General features: G+C 38.9%; 1 protein-coding gene across 4 annotated transcripts in view; it reads right to left on the minus strand.

Annotated features, from left to right (window-relative positions):
- Nucleotides 1–23,245, minus strand: part of ESRRG (estrogen related receptor gamma) — a 385,126-nt gene that overhangs the window by 216,145 nt on the left and 145,736 nt on the right. For 2 of the 4 annotated variants that reach the window (XM_074144572.1, XM_074144567.1), the window contains one exon: nucleotides 19,979–20,037. The exons of the other annotated variants lie outside the window; for them this stretch is intronic. Coding sequence is in view for 1 of the 2 variants with exons in the window: in XM_074144567.1 (XP_074000668.1) it covers nucleotides 19,979–20,037 (59 nt within the window). In the remaining variant the exon portion in view is untranslated. The remainder of the gene's footprint in view (nucleotides 1–19,978; nucleotides 20,038–23,245) is intronic. 4 annotated transcript variants of the gene reach the window in all.

Here is a 23,245-nt window from a genome sequence, read left to right on the forward strand (position 1 = left end):
ATTCACAATTATGTCACACCCCCCTCCGCCCCCAATCTCTCTCTCTCTTATTTTCTTTTTTTTTTTTTTTTTTTTTTTTAAACTGAGGATACTTTTTGTTGAATAGAGGTAATTAAAAGAGGTAAAAGGCTCTGCTGGTACTTCATTTTGAACTCAGGTGGACTAGAGAACTGTAGAAGAAGAGTCAGAGCTGGCCTCATGCATCTGATTTCATCAACATGCACGCAATTTGGAAGCTAGTCCCCAGTGTTTTCCAGTCTTCATGAAGTTGCTAACTATGACCCCTTTTATCAAACATACTAGCAATGCATTGGTCAAAGAACACATCCTTTACATGTCCAGCAGCCCGAGGTTGGGTTTGATGTGCAAGAAAGACTGTACCAAGCCACAAACAGCAATGAAGTTAGCCTGGCCTGTGGACTGAGATAACCCCTTAAACTTTTCATCTCTTAAAACTTTGGTTTACGTTTCAATTAGGTCGCAAGCAAAATCCATTTGGTCATGTCAATCTACAGATGACATAGCTTGATCATAAAAATCATCACAGAGCTAAGTACAATTGGTAATCTCAACAGCAGGCAAAGATGCTCTAAATTAGAAACGCGTGGGCGGGTTATGCATCTCTACTATCTGTCTTCAGTAATCCATCCGCTATGTATTATTTTTTTATATGTTATTCTTAAGTGAATATAAAAGTGAAAATAAAAATAGCCCAACTAAGGTATACCAAGAAATAAACATTAGCAGGAACGGGCAGGAAAAGCAAGAGTGGAAGCAAAGCCTTCTCAAAGAAAGGCCTTACAGTCCACAAACATCTAAGAGATCCTGCGGCCAGATCTCTGCTTCATCTCTCAGGAGACAGAAAACCAAAGATCACCGAAAACCTTGGCACCATTAATATGAAAATGTTTTGGTTTTTTTTCCTCTCCCCTTCGTCTCTCTGGGATTTTTTGAACCTGGATCTTATAATTGAAAGCCAGTGGATTAAGCATAACACATCAAACCACTGTTAACACCCAGTCTCCTGCAAGGCTGAATCCTAACAACTCTGTTTTCTGCCTACAGTATGTGCAAGCAAGTGGAACCACCACATGCACTGCATGCTAAAGGCCACAGCCTTTGTCTTCTCCAAGTTCTGTCTATTTCAGAGGCTAACATGCTGCAATTAGTCTAATTAATGTGAAACAATGAGCTGTGTTACCACTTATCAAATTGATTGTTCCCCTATCAAAACAAAACAGGCTGGCTTTTTGATGTAATTTCAAGAGATGATTTGAAATGTCATGTTGCTGCAAGCCAATTACCTTATGACTGGAGTCACGGTCAACAGAATACATAATTAGCATGAGTTTGGGAAGGCTGCTTACTGCTAGTATGCTAATTAACTGTCTTTTGTCATAAAACAAAAAGGTTGCAGCTAGGGTTGTGAAATAGGTCTTTTTTATTTACATTTCTTTGTGCTTATCAATGTGAGGCATGACAATGCAAAAGAATGGAAAATTTTAATTCCACTACTTCAAATTAATACTGAGCCGCAAGGTCAGGCGCGGCGCTGGACTACCAGCAACCCTCAACTCTTGTGTGTGCAACACACGGGCTGCACCTTCTGCCCGGAGCGCAGGAAAATTAAGCACCAAGCGAATCTCATAACAAAGAGCCACTGAGTAGCACCTACGAAAGAACCAATGGCACTCGGTGGGTACCAGATGCTCCTTTCCAGAAAGGAAGAGAGTACCCATGATAGCCTGAGCATGCTGGGCACCGTCCCGCCAACCCCCAACGGCTCCACCACACGTCTTCAAAAGCACCCTCCAGAAAACCCTAAACTACGAACAAATGACATTATTACTTCTGCTTCAGCGTGGTGCTCAAAGAATGCTTAACGAGCGTGTGCGGGATAGCAAACGAAGTCTGCCTGTGAGTAAAAAGCTTCATAACTCAGCTGCTGCCACCTCCTCTCTGTTGCCTCATTTGTGTGATAAATATTTTATTCCTCAGGCATTCGTTAAACAGCTGATCCTGCACGGGGCTGGATGCCCTCTATACCTATAGGTTTCGGTGGAAGCTGAGGAGCTCATTACTTTGCAGGATAAAGATCTACCAGAAAAAATCCCAACTTAAAAGCCGGCTGTCAGCAGCTCCCGCTCTGCTCTCTCTCATCCCAGCTCTGCTCCACACGCCGCCACACTGTCACACGAGGGTAACGTAGGGCAGAAATTAGCTTAGTGAATCATCACTAATTCCTACCAATTTATATTCTGGTTTTCTTTTTCCTGCCTATAATTCAACACTTTATCTAAGGTTTTGCTTGGCCTGAGCAACACCCGAGATCAAGGTCTGGAATCGGTGGAAGTTTTAATGATGTTGTTTCACTAACAGCTGCTGACTTAAGAATCCTCCTATTTGTCGTAAAAACAATTTTGTTTTTCTGTGCATGCTTGGTTTGAACCACTATAGAGATAATTCTCATGTTTCTTGATAGCCCTTAAAAGCAAGAGAGACGTGTAAATCACTCTCCCATAGAGAGGAGAAATTAAGTGTTCAAAACCTAGATCAAAAAGTTGTCAAGCTTGCCTTTTCTGAAGACTTCGTTTAAATTCAAACCCAGTCTGCTCCAGGTTCACATAAAGAATCTTAAAGTTTCAAGTCCAGAAATGACATAGAGTGGATCACCTTTAAAATCATGACATGAAATCAGTAGACATTCCCAAATTATTTTCCTGATTTCTCTCTTCCAATCTGAGCTGAACTCAAAGTGTAATAAAATTAGGTATGCATGCAGGAAGGCTAAATTTTTGTCTTTAATGGTGAAACCTATAACGAACAGGAAAACACTAATTTCTTCTGGTGCTGTCATTTACTAGAATCAACATCATCCTTCCTGTCTTTATTCAGCAGAGAAAACAAAGCTAATCCCAATTTCTAAAGAGCTGGCTAATAAAGGAGTCAAGGGATCATTAGTCTAATTAACTCATTCCTGTTTTCAGTTTACATTTCATTATGCTATTACACTCTTTGAAATGTCAATTTTTAAATACCATAGAAAACTGTTTAACATATAGACATTATGTTCAACAAATCTAGGGACATATAGAACAGTTACTCAATACTTGTAAATTAATAGTATCCAGATACACAACTAAACAGCTCCCAGATAAATCATTAAAAACTTCATTTATTGATACACAAATAAGGGGAAAATTTCAGTGACACTTGGCTCCTTGCTTTATCGTGGTGCTTTTGCTACCTGAGTATTTCATAATACTTAGATGTCCTTGCATCCACTCTTAGTAATCACACCATTTTGTTCTTAACAAAAATAAATCAGGATACTAAACTGTAACTTCCTGTCAGGTTTTTTTTTCTTCTTCTTTTTATTGGGTGTCTTTCTATAGCTTAATATAATGAGTCACTTACTGTACTTTAAGTCAATTTTTAAATTGATTTAATGAGTCATTGAGCCATTTACTGTCTTTTAAGTCAATTTTTAAATAAATGCAACTTCTATTAGATTAATGGTCACTTCTGTAACCAGCTGTTTGGAAACAATCAACCTCAGTTAACAGGACAGGCTTGCACTGCTACACTTGTACAGACAAGTATAAGTTTTATAAAAAAAATTATATTCTTGGTAAAGGTGAAATATTTATATAATAGTATGTGCGTTCACCAAAAAGCAAATAGGAAGAGAGAAAGCTTGTAGGCACACACATAAAACTACATTTGCCTGTGTGCACTTCTGGACATCTCATATGCACAGTCTACCTACTTGCTGGGGAGCAAACAGCTTTTGCTTAGCATTTAATCCAGTAAATCACTAAATGTGAGTAACACTACACGTGACTTGTCCCTGAGCATCTCTTGGGTTATTCACGTTTAAATTGGACATATATCACAAACTGCTGGACCACAGCCTGAAGTATGGGGACGTTTTGCCAATACGTTTCTTTGTAGTGAAATGTCTGCAGGAGTTTGGGATACCCAAGCAATTTAGATGGGCACAACTGGTACTAGATCCTTAGTATCCTTTTTTCCAAATACCTCATGATGAAATGCCCCCTCCACTTGCCTGAGCGTCCTCCAAAGTCTTTTCTCCTACGAATTTGCACGGAACATACACCGACTATCATCTCAGTAGTTGACAGAATCAGGCTACACATGCCAGAGTACACCCGTAACGTTCTCCCAATGAAAATGTCAGGCATTGTGATTCTTTTGTATGTATTTTAACAGATGTTAATGATTGCTTGCGCTGACTCCAACTCACAGGCAAAATGCAGACAGACACATTGAAATGGGAACGAAGCACGACAGCAGCACTTACATAAATATGATCCAGGCATCAATTATATCTGCTACAGCATGGGCCCGGTTATTAGTCATGCTGGATAATAAGAGATCTGATCCTTACATATGTGTGAGTCTTTTCTTGAATGCCTGAGATTCACGGAACCAGCTTTTAATACTTTCTGATGTCATCTGGCCCTTACCTACAGCAAAAAGCTTACTAGCAAATTCCCCAGTTATTTTAGTTTCTCAGAACTGAAATTTGGTCTTCTGAATAGCCTGGACCCTGGTGAGACCTCCAGCATCTCTGCAACATCCTCTAATTGTGACCAGGCACTAACATTATGTAAGTTTAGCTCTTCTGTGCTACAGATGCTACAGAAATGAAGAAAAATGGGTTTAGTATCTACCTGTTCAGTCTATTCCAGGGAAATAATTCCTTGCTTATCCCTAGCAAACAGAATGTGTGACTAAATATCCCACTGTGCTTTTGTGTAGCTTTCCTTGCATTTTGGGAGGGAGGAGGCGTCAGCTTTATGCACTCAAGTCTGGAAAGTTTGCCTGAGAATACAAGCTTATATTGGAAATCTATTAGCTGGAGAGACACATAACTCCACCTCAGGCAAGATGTGTATTAAGAGATATTTATGCCAAACTTGAAGTTTAGGGGAAATTTGAACAGTGGCAAACCACTCATGAACAACCACATGTTACAGAATCCATGCAATGTGTTTCTGGGATAATAGTATGGGGAGCTCAGAGCTGCAGAAAGCAGAGGGGATGACAGCATTTTGCTCTTTGTCACCAGCAATAACACACTCAAGGAAAAGAAGTGCCTTTAAAAAGATGTAAAAGAGGACCGTGAGTGCAGTACACTCTGCACTCATTAATGGCTTAACAGGGATTAAACCACATCCATTAATTAATGTGTTTTGAGAAGGCTAATTAAAAATAACATTTCTATCTGTTAAAACATAATACATATATCTCTAATATCAGCTCTGCTTTAGGAGGTTGGAATCTGGATAGGAACAGTAGCTAACAAGGTACCTGATAATGCTCTTGCAATACGAGGTGAGCATTAGCTCTCATTAATTCATGTTCTTAGTGTTGTTCGGCATCACGGGCTGACCCGACATGATGTAACAGGATGTGGCATGCCAGAATGCATCACAACGTGTTCGGAATCGTAAAAGCAAACAAACCCTCAACAACTAAACCTCCCTGCAGCCCCTGGTAGGGAGTCTGGCATTCTTGATCAGACATTGTCTTACCTTTATTATCAACGTGTTATACCTCCCATTGGTTGTTCAGTGGCTATTTTCTCTTGTCTGTTTTCTAAACCAGCCAAAGCAGGTCAATGAATCTTCATTTTAAAAAAAGCACAGAAGACTGCTTAAATCTTTAACTTACTGGGGTCTTTCATTTTCTTTCCCTCCCTGTGTTTTTACCTGGTATTACCCAAATCTAGCATTACCAAGAGAAGACCAAGGTGATTAGGAGATACACGCTGTTATTTTAGCAAACCCCTTGGAAAAAAAATAAATATTTGGGCTTGAAACAATCCTGAAACATTAGAGCATAGGCAAGTACAAAAGCAGAAGCTATGGCCCCATATGCCCCGTCTAACAAGGTGCTGAGCACTGAAGCCCAGGGGACTCTTGGTGCTCTCGCTGTGAAGATTAGACAAGAGCCCTCACGCAGGACACAGCAGGAATATGAAGGGACATGAAGTGAGCAATCCCAGCAGACAGCCTGTTGAAATGTCAGTCAGGCACTCTGCCTCCACCACCTTTCACAGAGCTAAACATCTCTTTATGTCAGAACAAATTGGGTGATCCTCAAATCTTTTTTTCCCTCTCCCCTGACTTCAATGAGACAACGAGCGCTGGGAAGGAGAGCGGGAGGGAACGCACACAGACAGTTCAGTTCAGTTCACATGAAAGCACCCTGACACGCTACAAGACTGAATACTGATATTGGCAACTCTTACAATCTTATCAGAGAGGCAGGAGCAGCAGCAGCCGGCGTGCTACAGACCTTCCCCTTTTCCAATTACGCCTGGTGGCTGTTCCCTTCCCAGGCGTCCCACAATGTCCTTTGAAAAGAAACTCCCAGGCTTGATCAAAGGCCACAAAAGCAAACATGTCATTTCCTTATTTACAAGCATATTTACTTTTGTCATCTTTTTCTTGTTTCTACTCTTACCTTCCCTCGTTAGTCCATTAAGGAGGTCTAATTTTAACAGTGCTCAAATGGAGACCGGTGAGTGACTGCAATCTTATTTTAAACAGTTTAGTTTCACTTGCAAAATTCTGTACAGGCTGTTTGGATGGTTTTTTTTTTTACCACAAAAACATATGCAGAAGTTATTTTTGCAGCATAATAACAATAAAGAAACCTTCCCACTGCCTTCTGTGAACGTTAGAGAGGTCTTGGTATATATACATAGAGAGGTCTTGGCATACGGATACAAGAAGTCCTTTGATTTTTTAAATTTGATTCAACACACAAAAAACTTTGCCTTAAAACTGATCAGACAACTTTCATTCTTAAAAAGTAAAAAATGCATCAAAGAAAAACAGAAAACCCAGCCAAGATGAAGAAATTTGTGAAAACACTGCACCATCTGCCTCCAAGAACAGCAAGATTAAGCTGTTAGTCCACCTTTGGGTTTTAAAGGTGCTGAATAATAAAAACTCTTCTAAAATAATTATCTTTATTTAAAAAAAAAACCAACAACCAAACAACTGCCCCCCCCAATAAACACTATTAAACCCCCCAAACAAAAAAATCTGTGGTTTCAAAAAATGCAAAGTGAATATTCAATAAGAAAATATAATCAGTCACTGTCGTGACTGGCCACCTGCTCTTTAGATTACAGGTTCATTGCAAGCAAGATCATTTGTACAGACAGATCCATTTCTAAGACTTTATTCTGGATAATATCTTCTAAAAGTTGTTTAGGAGTTCTAACGTTAATTGATTATAGTTAAAGATCAGATGCATTATATTACAATGTAAAGTTTCTATTTATGACATTCAGGTAGGTAAATGCCTGTGCATATGGTGCAGACATTACCGGACCATTTACTGCCCATTACCGCCAAGAAAAGAAGCCCATACTAGAGTAGACTGTGCAGCATTTCTGGCATTCCTTAAAGGAAGAAAGCTTTATAAGAAAAAAGAAATACCACTGATTTTTACAGGTGTTTAATAAAGATAAGCTGAAAAAAGGGTTCCTATTTTAAGCCTGGTGATAGCTAAAAATGCATTCAAATATGTTCAAAAGCAATCTGAAGTCTCCTTAAAATGGGTGTTTAAAAGTATTCAAGAAAACAGTAAAAATGCAAATAATATTTGTCACATTATTGTAGGATATGGGACAAAAATGGTCATAAATTCAAAGAACCCTGCTGAGGCAAACTGCATTTCATTTAAATATGACATTATTTGGGAGTCATTAAAACAGGAATAATGTTTATTGGTTGCATTGTAAAGGTTACTACGAGAAAACAGTAAAAGTTTACCCACAGTAGAATGAGTGGTGTAAGGGACTGTGACCATAACACCCTTAATTTTAGTTGTTGTAGCTGTGCCACGGGAAATAAGAAAAAACTTAATGTAATTGATAATTCATGACTATAGAAATACAAAAGTGAAAATAATGAGGAAGCACCAGTATTTTCAAGAATCTCGATCCAATATTCTAATATCCTTCATATACATTATAATGAGATTGATTAAAAAAAAAAAAAAAAGAAATAAAGGGTGCCAGTAGTGACTGCTGACTTTCCACTCAGAAATGTGTTCAATCCTAAGAAAGAAGTAAGTATACAGAGCCTGTGATTGCTACAAAATATATACAACTGCTCTCATCCTTCCATTCAAATATTTTTCCTGATTCTCTTTTTTAACATGGAAATACAAACCCACCTAATGGAACTCTCAGGCTACTAGAAGTCGGCAAATACATAGGTTTTAACATAAAGAGCCTAACTCTCACAATTAAAAGTGTCTAAACTTGCTGAAGAGACACCTTTTTCTAGCTATAGCCACGAAGAACCTTCTCCAACTGGAGTTGAAAAGCTTTTGTTTATATAGACTTCCATAAGCCTGTCTACACTCACTTCTAAAAACATAGTGAAACAATGCTAAAAGACCCCCCAAAACTCAGGAGCTGCCATTTTGAACCTCAAACTGTTTCCTGCAGTCAACCAGCAGCATTAATTGCTGGTTACTTGTACATGGAAATCAAGATGTAGATGCATGCAGAGGCCTTGATTACACAGACGTTTAGTCAGTGGCTTGACTATTGTGAGTATTTTTTGGAGAAGCAATCAAATTAAGCATCGCATTAAACATCTGATGTAGGTAAATCAGTTCCCATGTCTTAAAATTTGATCCATCTTGCCTTCCTCCACCTATTAGATTCACTCGTATTTGTAAAAATCAATCATGCACTTTCCTTAGTCTTGCCTTAATTCTGTCAATGAATTTAAACGCATCACAGTACTTTTATGTAGTTTAAATTCAGCTATGAAGACCCATTATGGTCCTGATATAAATGAATAAAAACAATTCTGCATCACACCCCTGCTAAACGGTGGCTCGCCTGGAAGTGACGCCAGTCGTCTGGACCGTCCATGAACTGGTCTCTCTTCCCACCCACATTGTGTGCTTTCCCTTCCGGCACGTATTGAGCCACGTGGTCTGAGGGGACAGTGACAGGGGATGGGATATTAGACTGCCTTTGTTCATTTCCCTCTTACCAATGAAGCGAAAGTTGCTCAGACAGGCAGGCATTGCTCTCCAACTCAACGCCGCTTACGCCACCTTCGCCGGCAGCTAAAGGATTTTTAGGGAGGACCCAGCAAGATGCTCACCAGCCAGGCACAGTTCTTGCCTGGCGTCTTTGTTCAGAGCTCAGCCTTACTACTATTCAAAATAAATTTCTACTAAATGTTTTTGTTTGTTTGCTTGGCTTTTTTTATGGTAGTATGATCTGTACCGCTATGTTTTCCCACCTTTCAGACAAAACCTGTGGCCTTTCCTGAAGCTGTTCGGAATAGAAACCGGAGTAATGCCAGCAGGCTTTTGCTGAAGACCTCCACAACTAGCCCAATCTGCATTGCACCACATGGTGTGCCATCTCCTGAAATCTTCACATGGCCTACACCAATTTGTATTCGCGTTATTTTCTTGGAGCTTGAAATTGATTTGTGATGTTCTCTCTGAGGGCTCACAATTTACATAATTTGCCATTATTCCTGCATCACACACTACTTCACGTCATGGGCTAAATTCTTCACGACAGAAGCGGTCAGGCATGGGCTTAACTTGAAGCACAAGAGGTCCTATGAGGCATCTCTGCTACTGCTCACATGCTATACTTGAGCATATGCTTATTTACTTTATCATGCAACAGCCTATACCTGACATAGCTTCTTAGAGCTATTAAAAGTAGACGCAAAATAAATGCAAGCAGAATTGGGCTTATTGTCTCCATAGATTTGTGCTAATATACCAGTGTCTCAAGACATCATTTCATTTTCATAACAAGGGGGAGATTTAATTTCTGCGGATTTGTGTAAAAAGCAATTTGGAAACTTTGCAACAATGACACTGCTTCCCATAAATGCCAAATTGTAAAAACATCGTAAGAGGCAAACACAGCACATTCACAATATCATTTTTCTGATCTTAAGTACCAGCATTATTCAAAGACATTATACTGCTAAGTATCCAAATAATTCATTCATTTTAAGGATTGAAAGCATAATATTGTTTTGTTAAATTAAGCTCTCTCTTTTCCAAATCCCTCTTTTCCACTTAAACTGAGGGAATAAAGGCATTTGAAAATGCATCTGTGCATGAGGCTTTTATTTTCAGTTTCCCGGGTTTGCTCTGCTCTCGTTGGGGTGTGCGCTTGCCTTCTTGCTGAGTACCAAAACGCAAAAATGATTGCAATAATAATTGTAAGTCCTTGCTTCGGATCACGAAAAAAGACTCAGGTATCGTCATCTCATTCCTGCTTTCCTTTGCTAGCAGGAAGGAGAAGGTTGGTGAGAAAAAACATTGCTTCCCTTTAACTTACTGGCACCCCTGTAATACAGTATCTCCAGTAAAAAAGAAATTCTAATAACCAAAAGTGACTGCTTAAAACGATAGCAAAGATCAAAAGTTCTGACTATGGTAGGTTGGGGGGTGGGAGGGAGACAGACAGCCTGGTTTTAAGCGCACCCTATTAATTGATGAACATCAGGACTTTGTGGTCATTTAACACTCCCTATAAATGAAGACTTGATAACAGTTATTGATCTCAGTTTTCCTGGAAGAGGATCCCTGGGCTCAGCAGTGAGCAGTTCTGCTTCTCTCAGTTCATAAATACAAGAATAGAGCTATTGCTCAAATGCCACCCTAACTGCCGAAAATGAAATAAAAATAAAATTTCAGTGCAGTGTGGAAGCAATACAAGTGTATTTCCACAGGGGTTTTTTGAGTAGATAGCCCAAGGTTAATATAATCTCAAATTTTCTTATGGGAAATACAGAATCGCCACAGCTGACCCCTGTTATCATTTGAAAATATTTTCTTAGTGAATGTTTACGCAAACCATAGAAGTATATATGTTATTGTTCCTATTTATTTATTGATCTTCCTTGTGTTACCATGGAACTTGAATACCCCTGGACATTAATGAATTCAGCCTAACAACATACAATGTGGGACTACGAGCATCTCTGCTGCCCAGGCGAGAAGCTGAGGCAGGAAATGGGAAGTGTTGGGTCGTTGCATCCGCCACACAACTGTGTCACAAGAAACAGCTGGAAACAGCTATTGTCTCTCCTGTCTTATTCTTTTGTCATTCAAAACTTTTCCCCATTTTCCTTCTTTCTAGCTTTTTCTCCCTAAAACTCTGCTATGGGCTGGTCAAATCAAAAGCTCATTTCGAAAACTTTCTGCGATGCTACCAGAAGCGTCTACATCACTGATATTGTCACGGGGTTTAAACAGAGAAAATTAATCCCCTCTCTCTTTCCATCTCCCCTTCCCCAAAATCAGAAAAAACAATCTCTACATCTCCTGACCCCCAGTTCAGATTAAACTCGGATGTCAAAGACGAGACCTAGAAAGAGGTACATGTCCCTTCCAACACGGATTTAAGGAGAAGCTACACAAGTAGATGAACTGTTGAACTCAGTCCTGTGTCTTAAAAATACATTTCATTTGGATCGTTAATGCATGATATAAGTACCCAAAAGATGTAACAGAATTCTGAAAAATGAATTAAGGACCTATTGCCATCTCCAGCAAAATAATAAAAGTAGAGAGATTAAGAGGCAAGCATATCTTTTTGAATTGTAAAATAGGTTTATAGGTCTTCTAATAACAACTTTTACTCAAACCTTACATAAATAGGCTTATATGATACAAATATTATGTGGGCTATGTGGAAACTACAAGGTCCCTAATCATGTTTAGGGATTACTTGACAGAACAGAGACATTTCATTCCTATTGGACCTAGGGATTACAGCAAAGAAACATCTAATATTCCATTTTTTAATTTCATGCATTTTTTATTTACCTTTAATGATGCTGTATATATTCATCATCCTGAAATATTAAAACAGTATGAAAAAAGTAATAAATTGGTGGAAAATTTAGGGAATGGGAATGCAACAGCACGCAAATCATACACTATCAAGTGCTTGATACACATTTAAAATTACTGCCTAGTACAGCAAAGCCAAATTCCTGGCAGATTTCTGAAGCACAAAGTCACAATAAGAAGATCAGCAGAACAGACTGAAATAATAGAATATTCATCCCCCTAATCCATATGCAATTCTTTAGGGCTTTTTTTTAACAATGCATATGAGGTCTGACTGTATTCAGGATTTAAATAAGTTGTCTCTCTCTCTCTCTCTCTCCTCACACACACACATACACACACGTTGTATTTTTGTTTAAAAAAAAAAGTATATACAGTTATCATTTCTGCTCTACTGCACCCACATTGACAAGGTTAGCACATCTCCTCACACCTCAGATGAAACAATAGCATTTTAAACAACAAAAGTGTTAAAAGAAATACATTTATTCATACCATTGAAACCTCCTGCAATAGCTTTGTTGGAAGGAGGGGGTCCAGTTTGCTGGGGAAAGGGATTTTTTTTCTTTAATTTTTTTTTTAACTCTTTCCTACTTCATTCTAAATAATTACTGGTTAATTTAAAGCAATTTCGCATTTAGTTATTGGCAATAAAATTTTGAAACCAGTATTAAATCTCTGAGATCATGCCTTTCTCTCTAGATAGATGTAATTTTACATCTAGCATTGTATAAAGGGACAGAGACCTAGAGACGAATAAATCATCACTCAAAAGACAGATGCTGATGATAATAATGATACATGCAGAAAATGTGCGTGAGGATGGGTGAGATGGGGAGGTGCACTATAAAACTTCCATTGCCATGCATGAGATTACTGAATTACTTTCAAGTAGTGCAAAGCCACAACTGAGTTATAGATGTTCCTCCAAACAGCAGAATGAAAAAATTCATACCATATCATACAGACATACAAAGCCTGATCTTGAGATCAAGCGGGTTTTACACAGGTTTAGCTCCATGATTAGGCTGCAGAATATCAACACCACAGATGGGTTAGATATAAAATGAATGTACTCAAACATAAGACGTTTGCAACAGTAATATACATGTGGGCTTGCTAAATAAAGGTGCTTACGTGTGATAATTACAGTGGCCATAGCAGAAAACAACTTTCACAACCATCACGACAGTTCTTGTCACAACTCTGTGGTACATAGGTACATAGGAGAGGATGGTACATAGAAAGCTACCTGGTAAGTGAGAAAGAGCAGCCACATCCTGTCGAAACCTGAATACCCAAATGTACCTACGTGCTAGGTGTAGTAACAGGTCTCATGAGAAATGGCCTGGGGTGTAGGTTGCTGCCGAGCATTTACCAGGACTTTGGGTTTCAACCTGGTGAGGGATGTGCTGATCCAACCCCCTTCAAATCCTGCTCGTGTTACTAGCCAAACTGTGATATCAGTTGACATTGCTATTCAAATTGCAAGGTTACTGTTTTAATTGGATACAGACTAAAGAAGCAATGTAAAACATATTTAAAGATTTTCTTTTTGGTAAGGAACCTGCTTTCTTTGGTAAGGACCTGCTGTGATTTATGTAGCCGTGATGCCAGTACCTGCCCACGTTGTGATACCCTTCTGCTGAGAGGGTCCAAACTTACTGGTGCTTAATGTTACAGATATCTAATTATTACTGATAGATTGGGGGGGAGGGGGAAATAATCATATCCATACTGAAATTAGTGGGAACAGTCCAACAACAATGGTGGTAGAATATATCCATCCTATTAATATATTTTGCAGGCATATAAACAAAAGAATAAGCACTCTTCGGAAGGATTTGATCTGTACAAGTGAGAAAGGTGTTAAGTTGTATAAGGAAATAAAAGACAAATGAACATCAAATTTCTACTAGAAAATACGATGAATAAACAGGGTCTATTAATGCACACTGAACTTCGGAAGGAAAGCCTGAGAGATGCCCTGCAGAGCTGCACTGGACCAAATCTGAACCTAAAAGATACAAGTAGCAGCAGCTTTGCTGCAAACATACCACGATTTAAAAGACAGGGCAATTAAAAGTCCAAAGTATCATTTCAGTATTGGGGGAGGAATATAAAGGGTATAGAAAGATGCAGAGATTTATTAAAGGGGAATAAAGAGCACACACAGTGAAAATTAGGTGCACTTGAAACACACTAGTGCTGTTCCTCCTTCTGCTATCCTGTATCTTACTAGGCAAGTTTTAATTTTAGTGATGACAACTGTTTGTGACAGAAAAGGTTAGAAAACAACACGAAAGCTTTTGCCCAAATTTCAAAGCTATGTTCCAAAGCACAGAGCTACTAAAGCTTTTCTGCAACTGTTTGTAGATATGGTAAACACCATATTTTTAATGTGCAAAAGGCATATTTTAGTTCCTTGTATTCATTCAAAGAAATGGTTCAACCACCTTCTCTAGAAAGTTTCTAACCAAGCAATGCAAGACATATGTATTTGGAACATGAAAGTTTAATCCTACTCATTAAAACATGACCAACTTATAATTAATTGAGAATGGAGTCAATAATGAGAAAATCCTTCAATGTAATGATGTTGGTACTATCAGCTTGTAGTATGGGAACACATTATAGAAAGCGAAGTATAATATGGAAAATTAAAAGTCAGTTTAAAAAAAGAACAGCCTGAAAGTTTTTCCATGGATCCAATCTTTAAAATACAAATTTTAAATCCTCAAAAGTTACATTTTCTTGGTCCAATGAGATAATACATTATGTTGTTTTCCTGTGATGAGGAGTAATTCAAGGTCTTACATTGCCTGATTAATCTCATAACCAATATTTAGAAAAGGGTTCTTTTTGAGCTAATCAAACTTGACAAAAGCAATCTTCAAACTATGCCACATTCACTGATTTGTAAGATCTCTCAAACTTGTATTTTATGAAATGCAGTTTAAATTAGCAACAGCTCTAAATCCACCTGTTTATGACACCCCCTGAATCTGATAGACAGTACGTGAGGTAGGTAAAAAGAAAATACGTGCCAATCAAAATTATTAGGACAAACGGGGGTTTTTTGTGTGGTTTTTTTTTTTTAATTTGTTCTTTTGTTTTTTAAGTGAAGGATGACATTTTACTTTTAAGATAGTACTCAGCTACATCCCCATGCTGACATTATGTTGCATTTGGGGTGCAGTTGCTGGTAGTACTCAGATATTTTTTCTTCTGGAACTAACTGCTTTGACCTTACTGGAGAAGGTATGTTCCTCCAAATAATGCTCATTTGTTAATATATATGAAAGAGGGTGTGGCTTGCTGAACCTTAAATATAGAAATTTATGAGATTGCTAGGCTTTCAGTATCACGACGGTATCATTAGGTTAAAGGACATTACTCCAGAAAAGCGATGTTGTGATAGTACAGCTGTTACCATAAGAGTAACTGGTAGGGAAGCACCGCAATAGTAGGAGGGAGCACTGTGGGGAAGCCTGTAAATATCATCCCAATCTCGACCTTCACTACTAATTAGTGTTGGTAGCTTCCTTTCTTTCTGTGAATGCTCATAAGTGTGTGAAGATTACCCCATGGTTTGAGAACATTTTTAAATTTGGTTGCCTGACTCTCGGCACTGAAAGAGATTCCTGAGTTAGCATAGCTGAATAAGAGGAAGAAAAATATGGGAGAGGGGTAAATATTAATTTTCTGCTCCAAATATTCCAAAAGGAAATCAGGCCTCCAGCTTATTCTTCTTCTCAAGTCACATTGAAGTTCTAGATAAATAAGTTTCTGAGCTACTGACTCCCTTCTACTTTCTCATGGTTGTGTGCAACAGAAAAACTGTATTTCAACATAGGAAATGTCTATGATCAAATAATATAATACAGTACGCCATTAACAAAGACTAGTATGTATTAGAAGTTACCAGTGCAAGTCTTTTTCAGACCCAAGGAAGGATATCCAAATATTGGGTAACACACTCTGACTGGGAAGACTATCGGTGAGTTTCTCTATTTGTTTATATAAATGGGCCAATGCTTTTTAAAGCACTTCAGAGCACTTAACTAAAGCAAACAAGCACTTGAACTTTAAATATCTAGCAAGAGAAGCTATTGACAAGTATGACTTTACTTAGTAAATCCTAATATCTTTGTGACCTTTCATTCATACAGTCTCTTCATGAAGAGAAGCACCAGGCTCTTATCTCAACTTCAGCTCCACTGCAAGATACAGTGAGAGGGGTGAGCAATTGCCTAGCCTCCTTTTAGTTATCTTTGTCAAAGCAAAGTGCTTTATTTTTTTCCTATGTGGGGATTCTGGGCCACATTAGTCTATAGAAAGCAGTTTCTGATTTTGAAATCTTATTCTCTCTCTTATTCAACCTATAAATTAGGATTTTTTCCATCTTATGAACCTCCCTTTCAACTCCTCACTATCCGCAGGTAGCTAAGCCTTGATTTGGGAATATAACGCTTACCAAACACCATCCTATTAATTCCCAACAGGTGAATAATGCTGTGGGAATAGCTTGCTGTGCTCAGTAAAAGGATGCTTTTGGTAAGTAGCCTTGTAACTGCACTAGTGTCATGCATCTTTTAGGTCTTTGCACTTTCAAAACACTCCCTAGCTACTGCATTATGTACAATTATACCAGGTCATTTCCTGACCTAGATTGGTGTGATCTGATCCACATATACGTTTCTGCTGAGAAATCAGCACCCAAATGAAGAATCTGAAAGATTATTCTGTAATTTTTGGAAAGCATATTTTTTGGAAACATATTGGAAAGTGTATTTTTTTTTTGAAACGTCATTATTTCATACGGGTCATGAAGTAACATGCAATTTCATAGCTGGATTCTGCTGTATCACAGCAGCTACACTCTGAGAAATGTAAGTATTTATGCATTTTGAGGAAAGGCAGTTTTCAAAAGGAGAATGCTACCAATGTATGCCAAGCCAGATCAAGTATTAAGTTGGCCCTGAGAACCAAGAAGGTGGTGCTTTTCCATTCAGTTGCAGGTACAGCTTATTCCCTAAAATCCTGCCACACACTTTGCTTTTTATTTCTCTCCGAACGTGTTTTGCACGCCATCTGCATAATGTGGCAGAAGAGAAGCGATGGATTAAACCTTTACTTTAACCTGTTCATTATTTCCTTTCTCTAAGATGGTAAAATATTTTTAAGCCATATTCCGGAGCTCATTCGCCACATTGGGATTTCAGTTTGCTAGTGTTAGGGGACATGGCACGTGTTCTGAAAGAATTTACAGAACTATCCATACACCGTGTACAAGTGTGCGTTGGGGGCGGTTTGCTTGTGTGTGTGAGTGTGCAAGTTTGCACATTTATGTGCATATACGTGCAAATTGGTGCTACTGGCTGTTTGGATTTGTACTTGCTAGTCTGATAATGAATACTCTTCAAATCTTATTTTGTTAGAAAAAAAAACCCCAAGAGATGCAGTTGAGAATATGAACTACCTGGTGCTAAAGCCTCAGTCTAGGGACAGTTCCTAAAGGAAATAGCTTTGAAAATTCTTTGAAATACCCTGTAAGTTATAATTGAGTTTAGTGTATAAAAAAGCTGAGTAATTTAAGTTGTTGGAAAAGAAAATAGACTTATCACTTCATAAATTCTAGGAAAGACTATTTCTTAGAATGGTTAACTATGAATCCTGATTTCAAACATGAGTGTCTACTAGCACATGCTCTCCACAGCTGACACGGTAAAGATCATACAGTTTTTATCAAATTGATATTCCAAGGCCTAGTTCTGATATTAAATCCCCATTTTCTGCCTCCCCCACCCTCCTAGTAAGTGCCTTGGTTTCTACAGAAGTATTTTTGCTTCCTGCTCTTAAAAAAAGTCAAACCAGGATTAAGCTTAATTTCTAGGGTGCTTGGCTCATGACGCATTTTGGTGTACTGAATGAAACAAACTACATTTGGATTTACAGATGCATATCATGACATCCCCACTGGAAACTGAAAAAAATACACACACAAAAAAAACCCAAAAGCAGAAAACTAGCAGCATTCAAGGATAATACGATACACATTCATTTAAAGAATTTTTTTTAGTAGCAAACGTATATTAGAAAGACAGATGAAGTACAGCCAGGACAGAATAAAGCATGCTTTTGGGTAAGAATGTCCCAGATAACATCCCATTTTAGAAATGTGATAAAACAAGACTATGACAAAAGAAAATGTAATTCAGTTTTGAACACACTGCAAATAAGTAACAAGATCTAATTATTTAGAAAGCCCTTCAAGATCCCACTGCTTCGGTAGAAATTAATTAGAGGATGAAATTAAAGAATGAAGAAAAACTTAAGACAAGATGAACTGAGACAGATAGACAAAAGCAGTGAAAAGAAACAGATCCTGGCAAAGTACTGGTCTACTTTATTCTAATAATAGAGTCATCAACAGAATATATGTATGCACTAACACCTAATTTGAGCATCCTGAATTTTGATCCTGATTTCCAGAGATGGCAACTACATATTAAAAAAATACTTAAATTGCTTATTACTAGAAATAGATTGATTTGCATGAGAAAGGTGCGGAGTTACATTCCCATTTTATTTACAAATACCAAGGTCATAAAATGAAGTTTCAAAGTAAGTGCTAACTTCCAGGTTCAGACTTCCCTCCTGTCGGTAGCAGCATCATTGCCCCTGGGACCTGGGAAATCGCACAGACAGTGGCCAGAGGGAAGAGGCAGTTTGAGTGAGCCCAGCAAAACCTAAACGAGGGCTTAGGAGACGAGCATGAGAGCTTGCAATTCTGTTCCGTATTCAAAGAGAAATCAACAGAGAAACATCCAAGCGGGAAACACTATCAACAGCGAAATATTGTTTATTTATGACCATCTGAGCACCTGACAACACAGGCCAGGGGCAAGCAGCTCAGCTCAGTCAGAAACTTGGGACTGTTCAGTAGAAGTGGAAGGATCTGCTCAACTTCCAAAGCTGTGGTCATGCTCAACTTTTCTACTTCTCATTAGCTTCCCTCCCTTCAGCAAAACTTGCTCATACACATGGTCAGCTACTTTGTTTATTCTTAAGTATGTGAATGTAAAATGACCAAAGAAACATGAGTTTACCCTGGTACAGAAGCTAATTGCCAGAGTAATGCAACAAGGTACACGCTGGGCACAAGAGATGACGACTAATATTCTGCAGTCACCACATTTTGAACTGTTTGTTGGCTTTAGGTTTTAAATTGATTACTGAATACTAACTTCAGCCATGGTTTGGGTTTTTTTGGGGGGGTGGGGGTGAGTGGGTGCTGTTACAGTTAATATAAGCAAATCACCAAGGTATTAGAAAAACAGCAGCTAATTTACCTGCTGCTTTAGAGAATAGCTCATGGATCTAAATTATTGTTTTCCCATACTTCCAGGCCTACGCTAAACATTACATTGTCAGAATTGTCTTCATTCCCCAAAATGCTACATATGAAAACTCTTATTTTTGTGTTCTAACACTTTAACTAAGCACAGTTGCTTATATAGTTAAGAGCCACCTTAGTGTTCTTCAAAACCATACTGAAGTATGAGACTGCCCTTTAGTTTTGGGGGTAAAAGCAAAATTACCCAAAACAGCAGCTTGACAACTTCTAGGACCTTCAGCTACCAATCTCTCTCATCTTTAAGTGTCTAATGTGTTCCCTTGTTTTAACTTACTGCACAACTACAGCAATAACAAAATGCACTTATTTAACATAACTGAAACACTGTCTCTGAACACCCTGGACTCTCGAAAAGTTTATGAGCAGGACTGAAATTTGAAAGGTTGGCTTAAAGAAGAAGCGTGAGCCATTGCTGTGTCTGAAGCAATAGGCTTCAGGAGGCAAAGCAACCCCCCCCAGCTGCTGGCTGCGGTCTCCCACCACCCCCGGCAGCTCCTGCGTGCTCGTTCCACCAGACAAATCGCAGAGGAGAGGGAGCGAACCCCCTTCGTGGACTCACCATCCTTTTCTAGTCACATTCACTACGCATTGCATTAGAAAATCGTAACGGTGTTAAAATATTTTGGCAGGATTTGTTATGGCCAGATCACTCACTTCCTTTGGGACACACAAAGCCTCCTCTGGCAATGAAACAGCCCAAATGTCAGCAAATCCTATAGAACAGAAAACGGTCTGTCAATGTAAAGCCTAAATGAATCTCAAATTAAACAAAACAAAACATAAAAATGCACATACAGAAAAAAAGAAACAGCCTAGAAATGTTCACTTTTTATTAAGGTGGTTTTGTTTCATTTTTTTTTTCCCCACCCTCCAGAAACTTTTAAACGGCATTATAATGTATTCATCGCAAGGTGCTATTAGAGCACAAGCTCACTCCAAGTGTTACCAATTCACGGACAGATTAGAGGGCACATTAATAACATAGTTAATATGAAGTGTTTAGAGCCTTTACATCGGTGACAAATACGACTCAGCCAAATTTCCTGACCATTGAGGCCACGGAGGAACAATTTGGTAGATTTCATCAACAGTTCTAATTATGTTCCTGTCAAGTCGAGAACAAAGTAATCCATAACTGGGGGGCTGCTTGGAGACAGTGCCACGCGAGAGTAATTTATGCCCAAGACACAGGGCCCTCGCTGTAGTTAGTGTGCACAATGCCTGACTAACAAGTGGGTTCACAAAAAGGAATTTATTAGGGGACACACAGCCCTCCAGCTGCGAGCAGCTCGTCAGGTGCAGGCTTAGGAGGAGTTAACAAGGTAAAGCCTTGCTCTTTATATAAGCATCCCAAGTCCACGCTGGCCTCGGTGGGTTTTAAAATGCGGGATTTTCAGCCCAAAGCGTGGCACAGGCTTCTGCCGGAGCTCGGCGAGCCTGCTGCTGAGGCCAGGGTGAGACCCAGTGCTTTTAAAAAACATTTCAGTCCTTGGGACATCGGCAGCGCCACCTCAGAGGCTGAGCGGTACCGATGCCCTTTTGCGATCCTATAAATAACACGCTAATGAAAGATGCAAAGGGATTATTAGTAACAGTAAACTAAAATGTCACAATACACGATGCATTTCTTACCGCAGCACGACTGGGGAACAGGCTGAGAAAGGGAAGGAAGGGGGGTAAACGGGGGAGAAGCTGTCATGTAATTTTGAGTCATTTTCCACTGTGATCTATATCGGGATGCGGCTTCTGTCTTTTCCAACAGGATCATTTCATACATGACACTCTTGCCGCATTTCACAAAAAGGTAGGAACGTCTACCTGGTGCTAAGCCTGGCCACGGTTGCTCAGGACCGGCAACTTGCATAAGTAGTAGGATGTTAGAGAAAATAAAATGATGCCTTTGAAATGTAACTAAGAACAGTATCTGTAAGCACAGGGAAAAATAACACTAGCAAAAATTAAATTCAAGTGATAAATACAACATGCTTAGTGGGTTTTAAAGCACAGTTTTCTGAAGGTAGCTGTGGGCATACACTGCTGTCAGCAGGTTTAGATTTTTATTTAACAAGACAAAAACGGCAGAACTTAAGAAAAAGTAATTTTACAGCCCTTTCTTTAATAGTGAAGAAATAAGCTTATAAGAGTGTTACCAGCTAACCAAACAGCAGCCTGCTTTAGTGCGCTGAACACCAGCTCAGACAAGGGGAATGCTCAAACCGAGGACCTGTTTTGGAGACTGACTTGTCCTGTGGCCCCAGGAAGGTGGGTCGCCTTCTTCAGCCACGTTCCCCACCAGTGGAATGGGTGCGTGTGAAGGCAAGGACATTGTCCCCATGTCTAACCAATGGTTTTCTGGCTGTACAAAAATGTTACTAGCTTCACTGAACTTTTGGTTTTACTTCACCTTTTAAATACTAGTTGAACACTGGCAGAGTGAATGCAGAGTGCAGTTGTGGAGCCCTACATCAAAACCCTGAGCTTCTCCTTTCACATTCTACTGAGGTTTCTTCTTCAAATTTGCTTGAACCTGTAAATTCTCTACTGTCAAGCTTAGGGAAATTCTCAGCACCTACTGAGTGGGACAGTATTAGTATTGTGTGACCAAAGCTTCATAGAATTATGATTGCTTGCACCCTTTGCATCCAAGGATAAAAAATAAATTTTAAAAAATACACTTTACAAGCATTGGTGGTTTAAGCTTCAAAAGGAGGCAAAGAGAAAAGAGAAGGACACTGTCCCATTCTGCAGATGTGAAAAGAAACCTCCCTGGTAAATCAGACAGATGGTAATTCAGAAGCCATGCGATGCCTGGACGTTATAATTCCCGGACTCGTGATTCAGTCACAAGACACGCTTCCTTTCCTGGTGAAATGTCATGCTGCCGCATGCTTCTGTTACAGAACACATCTTAACCAAGTGTAGCAAAAGCATGATGATCCCATTAAGTATCTAACATCTAATACCTTGTGAAAACTAATTTAGTGCTTTATCAAATCTCTAGTTTGTATGTAGAGCATAAACTGGCTACATTTGCTAATAGGGCAGATTGACCCATCCCATATATTATCAAACCACATCAAAGTCTGCTGGAGGACGTAGCCTTAGCTACTTATTATCCTTTGCATTAACTCTCTCACTAGCTACTCAACCAATACATTTTCCTGCAATACATCTGTCATGATTTTACAGAGAAATCAGCAATTCTGAACAGTGCAGCGGTTAGAGACAGATAACGACTAAACCCATCATGGTCACCTGGCATTCCAATCTACTGTTAATTGGCACCGATGGAAGCCCTTAGAGCTAGACCTGCACAGCAGCACGCCAATGCTGGGCCCCAGAGATTCGGCCTCTTAGTTAGTTTTGTATTTTTAGAGCTTTAGTCATTCACATGATTTCTCCACGATTTATTACGTACAAGAGAGAAAAAGTTGAATGCCAACACTTTCAAATTTACAAGGTTTTTTTTTTTTTTGAAGCAGAAAAAGGGCATCTTATGCAAGAGAACATGTGGCTTAGTAATCAGGAAAAAAGTGCTAGAATATTACTAATAATAATGTTAGCAATATTAGATCAAATGAGAACATCTTTCTTGGCTTTGATGCTATACAATTGTATTCCCACCTGTTTTATATTTAGGGTCTTATTTGTGACACCATAAAATGAATTATATCTCTGAAGCCATGCTTCTAACTGTCTGGGAAATTGCATATATGGCTAATAGAGGGTTTGTACTGGTTTGGGCTGGTGGTTTTGGGTTTAAATCATAGTTGGTAAGATTCTCTGTCAGATAGTGTTTGTCTTTGGACTTGGAAACCCTGAGCCATTTTACATGGCTCTTACTGACCCTTTCTGACCATTTGACTACTTATCATCACCGTAACCCAAAAGCTAGACTATTAAAAAAAAAAAACCAAACAC

The sequence above is a fragment of the Numenius arquata genome, chromosome 2, assembly GCF_964106895.1.
Source record: "Numenius arquata chromosome 2, bNumArq3.hap1.1, whole genome shotgun sequence".
NCBI classification, from domain to species: Eukaryota; Metazoa; Chordata; class Aves; order Charadriiformes; family Scolopacidae; genus Numenius; species Numenius arquata.